This window comes from Alexandromys fortis, unplaced genomic scaffold (genome assembly GCF_014885135.2).
Source record: "Alexandromys fortis isolate MF-2015 unplaced genomic scaffold, M_Fortis_MF-2015_v1.1 scaffold_321, whole genome shotgun sequence".
NCBI lineage: Eukaryota > Metazoa > Chordata > Mammalia > Rodentia > Cricetidae > Alexandromys > Alexandromys fortis.
In genome coordinates this window covers 39,568-47,891 of record NW_026068200.1, presented here as the reverse complement: position 1 = coordinate 47,891, position 8,324 = coordinate 39,568, and the positions used below count along the sequence as shown (strand labels likewise).

The 8,324-nt window shown below is 53.1% G+C and overlaps 1 protein-coding gene across 1 annotated transcript; it reads left to right on the top strand.

Annotated features, from left to right (window-relative positions):
- Nucleotides 1–443: 443 nt before the first annotated feature.
- Nucleotides 444–7,353, top strand: LOC126493115 (uncharacterized protein CXorf49 homolog). Its single transcript, XM_050129919.1, has 3 exons — nt 444–1,712; nt 2,255–2,411; nt 6,905–7,353. The coding sequence occupies exons 1-3, from the start codon at nt 444–446 to the stop codon at nt 7,351–7,353; spliced, it is 1,875 nt and encodes a 624-aa protein (XP_049985876.1).
- Nucleotides 7,354–8,324: the final 971 nt, after the last annotated feature.

Genomic DNA, 8,324 nt, shown 5'->3' with positions numbered 1-8,324 from the left:
ATGATACGTGTCTGGCCAGAGGAGGTGAGAAAAAGAGAGACAAGGCTGACTGCACTACATACTCAAGACTCCACCACCTGCACATACACACACCTCCCACCCACCCTATGCCCCCACACCTCCTATACTCCAACCCCCTCCCATCCCCATACCCCATCCATAGACTTGGTCCAGCCAGGCTAAGAATTCCAAACAACCAAGCATCCTCATTCTTATTGGCTAGGGCCTCAACCATGGTCTAACAAGGGTTGATCTGGTTGGTGGAGGGTAGGCCAATGAGAAGGCCAGAATGAAGGCATGACGTCAGTAGAAGGGTATCCTTGTTTGTGTTTAGCGCTAGTGTGTCTATGGTGACGGTGTCTCCGAGGGCCTAGCTGGTCTTGTGAAGACTAGGGATACCCTTGTCCTCACAAGCCAGGCCACGTAGACTTACCACTAGAATCATGAGCTCCAATGAACAGATGGCCGTTGAAGAAGTAGGCGTGGACTCCGAGGATGGGGAGGCCACTGAAGTCTGCCTGGAGGGCCCAAGCTCACTGCAGGGTCTCGACCTGAGCCGTGTTGTGGGATCTTCACAGAGTAGCATAAGTGAGGATGACGTCGAGACTGAGGGCAACTCAGACCTTGAGTCAGGGTCCAAGCTACCGGTGCAGGATCACAGCGAGCAGTCTGTCTCCTCAGACAGCGACAAAGAAGACTTGATGGCTTGCTTGCCTCTTGTCGACGACGACGACGACGATGGGGTTGAGGAAATGGTGCAGCAGCCAACCGACCAGATACGCCAAAGTGTTAGAAGCTGCTCCTCCTCAAAAAGCTGTACCGCCCAACAGTCTACCCCTTGGGCAGGTGCAGAGGCCGACCGCAGCAGGAAGGGCAGGCTGGGCAAGAGATTGGTAGACGTGAAGCGGGCCTCTGGGGCCCCTGTCCACCACAGGGGGGCCAAAGGAGGCAGGGCACACAGGACAAAAAAGAAAAAGAAAACCATAAAGAGTAGGAAACCAGTCCCTGAGGACATCCCAGAGCCATCTCCCGACCCTGACTCAACCTCGGATGAAGAGAATGAGGTGCAAGTGATTAGGGTGAGCATTTGCTTCAAGAACGGAGGGCAGATCATATCCAGTAATGCTATGGATCCGGGAGAGAAAATCAAAATAGAGGATGTTCAACCCAGGGGCAATTTTCATCATATGACTGGCTCTCTGCAGGTGGGTGCTCCCAGGAGCCATGCATTGGGCATGGGAAAGCTGGGAGCCTCTTGTTCTAACAGAAAAGCAGCTGCGTCCAGAGGCAAGGAACCAAGCAAGCCCCGTTTCCCAGGAGCTGCTGCGGGTGGGCTAGTGAAGGCCAGTTCTAAGAAAAGGTCAGTCCAGGAGAAGAAAGCCCTCCAGGATGCCCCAAGATTCACCGGGCGAAGACCTGTCCCACAGTGTGGACAGAGATCAAAGGCAGCTCCTGGGGAAACAGCCACCTTCCCTCCAATAACCTGCGTCTCCACACTTGAGAATCCTAAAAAGCACTGCGCAACACCTCTAGAAGCCAGCGAGCCTGCACATGGGCCATCCAGAAAGAAAGCAACAGCAAAGAATACAAGGGAGGCCCTGCCAGCAGCCAGGGCAGACAGAGGCCTTGTGTGTCAAGATACCGTGAAGAATTTGGCAGCCATGACTCCAACACCAGAGTCCTGCAAGATCAAGGAAAATCCCCGTGCCCGAGTGAGTAGAGCACCCTCTGTCCCCTCTCACCCCGCCCTTTCCCTCCCCAGCACAGACCGCTGCCCTGTTCCGTCTGCCACTACCTTGGCCTGGGGGTGGTCAGTGGGCACTCGCCCTGATTAGGATGTCCGGTGTGGGGTCCTGGTCATAAGGAAGGGTGGATATGAGGGAGCCTCAGTTAGGTGTTGGCGACTGTTCCCTCCCTGTGCATCTCCTCTCTCTAGCCAGGCAGGGTGGGAAGCAGGCCTGGCTACAGTCTGGGTGATTTGGATCCAGAGAGCCTTTCCAGTGTGGGCTGCACAGCTTGGCTGTAGTCAGACCCAAGGGCCTCCTGATCCTCCCTCCTGGCTCTTCCCCAAGGAAGCCAGGCCAGGATCTGAGCCTTTTCAGTGCTTGGGGACTCCATTCCTGCCTCTTGCCCTGAGGCTGAAGGAGGAAGAGTAGGTGCAGATGGGATGAGCCTCACAAGCCTCCATTTTTTTTCTCCCACTTGCCCCTCAGCCCCTCCACGACATGTACTCACTGAGAAATTTTTGTGTCAGCTTCCAACACGCAGGGCAGTGCGACCTTTCACGTGCATGCATCGTGGAGAAATGAGCAGTGGAGACACCAACCTCCGAGCACCCCAAGTTTCAGCAAATTCCCAGCTCGTAGCCCTGAAGCGGAGAGGCACCAGCGCCAGAACACCTGCGCCCACTGGTGAGTCTTTGGGCTTTGAGAGCAGTGGAACAGAGGAGGGACGCTTTAGTCTCTATCACTGAGGGATTGCAGTCTTCTTTCTGGGCTTCCCTATCTAGGCAGACAGCCCACAAGACTGGTTATGGGTGGGCCATGTTGTCAGATGAGTGGGATTGTGGTGTTCGTGGCTTTAAAGGGTAGGACAACTCCAACTCTAGAAGCTGGCTCAGAACTCTAGAGTTTTTTTCTGGTGAGCCCTATTTGCTGGCCTCTTACCAGGTCCTGGTTGTGGCTACGGCCTGACCAGAACCTGCCCAGGGCTAAAGTCCTAGGGGTCTGTCTCTGTGCATCAGGGAAGACAGGCCCAGAAGCTGAGAAACCAGGAGGTACAAGTTGCTGCCAGCAGAGGGCGATGTTGCCTCATTTTAGACCTCACCAGGCCCTTCCCACCTGGACCCCAAGCCTGGATGCTGCACTCTGTTCTCTTTCAGGTGACCAAGAACCATCTGTGGTCTACCCACTCCATACTGGGGAGAAGCAGAATCAAGTACCAGGGACATTGGGGTGTCAACAGGTAAATTTTTCTTATCTGCAAGAAATGACAGCCCTGCTAGATGGTGGTAGCCAAGTTAACCTGGCCGGCTCGCCTGGTCCCACACTCCACAGAGAGAGGGCACCTCCTCTCTGCTCAGGATTGAGTACCAGTCTTGTTGAGTACTGTGGGGTGGGATGTAGGACTGGGAGGACTGGGAATGGAGTGGGGAGGAGACCAGGATACTGAACGATAATTTTTTTTCCCCTCTGTCTGCTGGGCTAGTGTCCTTTGCTAGAGAAAGAAGCATACAGGCTGAGAAAACAACTCGGTATGACTGGCCCTGGGCATGGATGGGTGAGGGCAGGGGCAGAGGGAGCTAGATACATCGGCACAGATACCCAGGAAAGGCTAGCTGGCTCCTACTACTGTATTGGGGGCAGGGTGTAACACCAAGCAGATAAGACTGCTCCCTCACAGTGGTCTGCCGAGTGCCCACCCACACCATTCTCCTGCAGAGGGCATTTCCCTCCACATGGTGCTCAGAGAGCGGTGGAGGAGTCAGTCCGGGGGACTTTTGCAGATTGCCAGTTGGGGAATCCCTGTGGATAGAAGGGGGAAGCGGGGCAATCTGTGTAGTTGAGTCCTGCGTGTCTTTGTCTGGAGTACCCATTCGTACCTCTCTGTTCCAGCCGTCCTGAGGGCTCAACAAAAGGTTCCAGGCCCTTTGAAGTCAACGGTCTGCTCTCCACAGCCCTTCCCCCACTCCTGACTGTTAAGGCGGCCAGGGTGGGCCTGACTTGGCTCTGCCTGACAGGCTGAGCCCAGCTTCCCTGTAGGAGAGCTCAGACTACAACTCATGGATCCCCGGGGCTGTGATGTGGCCCTACTTCTTCCTTTTACCTGTTCTACAGCCAAAGCCACCTTTTATGCCCCTCCTTTTGTCCCCTGTCTGCCCCTGGTGACAGATATTGCACATTAAAGTTGTGTCCTGTGGTCTGTCTGCTCTTTCTCTTTTTGTTAGAGATGGGGTTCAGAAAGTATGGGGAGCTCTTCTTTCCCCAGCCCTTTAAGAACAGTAGCCCTAGGGGTAACCTGGGCTAAGCACTTCTGCTTCTGAGCAGGTGCCTTGCACTCCAGTTTATCCCTGTGCACTGGGTTTGGGTTCTGCCCAGTCAGCGTTTCCTCTCTTCCCTATGGCCCTGTCCCTTCCTTGACTACCGTCCTCCTCTGGGACAACCATAGAACCCATGGTTTTTGCCTTCTCCTCCCTTCATTCCGCAGGAACTCTGAGCCCTTTCCTTGGACTAAGGGGGTCCTCTCTTATGGATCATTTCAGCAGACATTAGGGTAGCATTTGGGCTCATCTTACCCCTTTTCTGGGCTCCATCCTTTTTTTTTTATGTGCATTGGTGTTTGGCCTGCAAGTATGTGGAGGTCAGAAGAAGACACTGGATCCCCTAAAACTGAAATTACAGACAGTTGTAAGCTCCCATGTGGGTGCTAGGAATTGAACACAGGTCCTTTGGAAGAGCAGCCAGTGCTCTTAACCACTGAACCATCTTTCCAGCACCCCTGCCACCAGGCTCCATCTTTTGTGGATCATTCTCTCCTTGCGGAGGCATCACACTCAGGAATGACTTGTCCAGAATTTGCACATTATCCTTGGCCTTCTGAGTAGCCTTTACCTTGGGAATTCAGTTTCCATGTCTTCTGCTTTATCCCCGATCCATTGCAGTAGAGGGGTGGAAACCAAGACCACACCCTGGTGGGCAGTGGAGTAGAGCAGAGCTGCAGGAACTCACTGTCGGGAAAAGGGTTGGAGGGGAAAGGGAACATCACCTGCTCATCTCTAGAACTCAAGATGGTGGCATGAGTCTATAGTGGCTCCTCTGAGCCAGCCTGGAGGAACTGCACGCTAGCTGCTTAAGGAAGGGTCAGAGACCAGAGCCAGCACATCCTCTCATCCTGAGCAGCCAACTGCCCTTCTGTTCTCATTGGTTGCTAAGATAATTCATCCACACATGCAAGGATGGCAGCCACATGAGCTTTGGACCTCCTGCACAGCACAAGTTTTCCTGGATAGGATGCTTCTACATCCCAGGTCTGCCTTCCAGACTGCCCCTTGAGACCCCAGGGCCTCTACGTGAGCCCTATGCTCTGAAGTTACCATCACAGTTGGGAGGTTTTTGTTCCTTGAGCCAGGCCCTAGCACTAAGCAAGGTTTGGAGCTCAGAAGTAATTCCATAGTTCAGCGAGGTCAGGCAGATGCAGGTTCACAAGACGCTGCTCATTTCACACAGAATGAAGATAAATCTCAGGAGTCTGTCTCCTGGTCCTCTTGTGTGTGCTCGTGAATCTGTGGATGGCATGTGATTACCTTGGAGGAAGAAAGGCCTGACTTGAAAAGCGGTAGCAGCTGGGGCAGGGGAGCAAATGCACACAAGGCACAGCTGGTCTTCACTAGCATGCTCCGTCAAGCCCTAAGACGTGGTGAGTACAGAGTAGGGGACACTGGAAATCAGCAAACTCACTGCCCAAAGGTGAGGGCTGTTGAACGGTTGGAATTGCTGGGGTAGGCTCTTGGTCCTTCTCTGAGATGAACACCTCTCAACAGCCTTGGTCAGGGGAAACTGTCGAGTCGGTAAAGTTGTCACCTTACAAGCATAGGGACCTGAATCTGGATCCTCTTAGAAGCTTAAGCTCACACCTGTCACTCTAGACCTGAGGCAGGACCGGGAGAAAAGGCCTGTCTCCAGAGCTTACTGCCAGCCAGTCTAGCCCGTTGGTGAGCTCTGAGCTCAAGGAGAGACTCTGGCTCAAAAACTGAGGTGGAGAGCAAGAGAGAAAAACACTGTCTCTGGCTCCCACAAGTATGACCACACAAATACACACAAAAATTGTTTTTTAAAACATGAATTTGGTTTTAAGAAAAGGGTAAATGTCTTGTCTCGGGGCAAGAATGATTACAACTGTCTTCCTACAATAACAATTGGTGCCTCATCTATAAAGCAAGAGTTCTCATGGGTACCAGGCACACAGGATGAGGTCAGGGAGACAGCACATCATCCACGTGGGAGGACAGTGACCTGAGAGCCTGAAGGGACAGTGGGGACCGCCCTGGTCAGAGCCCCTCTCTGAGAAGAGGCCTCATTCCTCAGGCTGGGGCTCTCATCCCGAGTCTTGTGGCTACTTCTGGCAAGGGTGAGAGCTGAGTGCAGTCTGACAGACTCGCAGCTGGGCTCTGGCAGCTTGCACGTGGAAGCCAGTCCTGGCTGTGGTGAATTCCAGCACCAGGCACTGTTCGTGCAGGCTCGGGGCCATTGTCATCAGAACAGCTGCATGCTGAAGCCATGGCAGGACACCAACAGCTCTGTGAGAATGACTTGGCCAGCCCTGCCCTGCCCGCTGAGCACACAGCCTCTCTCATCTTCATTCAGACCTACTGCTGCCCAATACTGTTGCTGTGGTCGGCTGACCCTGCTGCCTCTAGGGGAGCAAGCACAGGTTCCCAGGCTCAGGTCTGAAGAGTAAATCTGGGCCCCATAGGGAAGGAGGAAGTAGGATGCTTCCCTTCCTTCCTTTCCCCACCCTTTCTCAGTCTGCCCCCACCTAGAAGAGGGGTACCCTGGAGAGCACCCAGGCCCTGTCCTTCTGCTATTGATTCAGCTCAGGGAGAACCTACAGGGTGGCTGAGCTGTGTCTCTGCCCTTGATGCTCTGGCACTCGGGGGCCCCTACAACCTCCCACCAGGACTGGGAACCAGGACTCCCTTGAGTTCCTTTACAAACATGGCCTGGAACTTTGGTGGCAAATAGATGGTCCCCTTCTCAAGGCCCATGTAACAACCCAGAGCAGCCAGGGACCCCCCCTCCATCCCAGCTGCCACAGTCAGATGTGCAGACGTCCAGTGTTCTGCATTCGTGGCTGTGAGGTGACAGCCATAGGGTCCACGTTTCCACATCATCCATTTCCTCCAAAGGTGAAGCAAGAACTCATGTTGACCCCCTGTGTCCATGTGCCTTGGATGTTGTGACCACCTGTGTCCCTGTACCCTTGGATGTTGTGACCACCTGTGTCCCTGTGCCCTTGGATGTTGTGACCACCTGTGTCCCTGTGCCCTTGGATGTTGTGACCACCTGTTTCCCTGTGCCCTTGGATGTTGTGACCACCTGTGTCCATGTGCCCTTGGATGTTGTGACCACCTGTGTCCATGTGCTCTTGGATGTTGTGACCACCTGTGTGCCTGTGCCCTTGGATGTTGTGACCACCTGTGTCCATGTGCCCTTGGGTGTTGTGACCACCTGTGTCCATGTGCCCTTGGATGTTGTGACCACCTGTGTGCCTGTGCCCTTGGGTGTTGTGACCACCTGTGTGCCTGTGCCCTTCGATGTTGTGACCACCTGTGTCCATGTGCCTTGGATGTTGTGACCACCTGTGTCCCTGTGCCCTTGGATGTTGTGACCACCATGTGACCACGGGAATCATTCCTGTCGTGTTCCTGTCACCCTGGTTACACAATGACAGCAAGAAGGGCAGCCTGTGTTCTTAGCGTGATGGAGTCCCTGTTGCCATAAATCAGACCAAGCTGCACAACGCGAGCAGCCTTGGAACCCCTGTTTGCCACTGTCCCCAGCCGTCCCCTGCTCCCTGGCTCTCCTGGGGTCAGCTGACTTTGAAAGCTCCTCTGACTTTCCAGAGATTCGCGGTCTTCCACTTGCAGATGAATGGTTGGTGTGACGGCTGGTCCTTACCGCACTAGGAAAGTTAAAGCAGGCCACGTTGAACATGTCATCTACACATGCAGGAAACATGAGCCTATGATTCATCAGGTGTGCTTACAGTGAGTAATCAAACTGGGGGATTATGTCACAGGTGCAGTGACTGTGTATTGTGTGACATTTTACTCTTGACTCTTTAAGGGGCCCACCACCAGCTCCCAAATAAATCACATAGAGACTTATTATTACTTAGCTAACTTGTTTCTTTACAGCTTTTCTTATCTTAAATTATCCTGACTTCTTTTTTGCCTCTGGGCTGTTATCTTTATTTCTGTATACCTTTCTTTGCTTCTTTCTCCATGACTTGCTGTGCAGCTGTGTAGCTGCTCCCTGATGTCCTCCTCTCATTGTTTTCTTGCTCCTCTTTCTCTCTCCCCCCAGATCTCTCCTTCTATTTATTCTCTCTGCTGCCAACTCTGCCTATCCTTGTTCCTGCCTCGCTATTGGCCATTCAGCTTTTTATTAGACCATCAGGTGTCCTTTCAACTCATCACAAGTGTATTACGATTCATTAAGAAGCATTTTTTATTGCTTACATTTTGGGTTTTTTTTTTTGAGACAGTATTGCTTTGTGTAGCTTTAGCTGTCCTGGAACTCACTTTATAGATCAGGCTGGCCTTG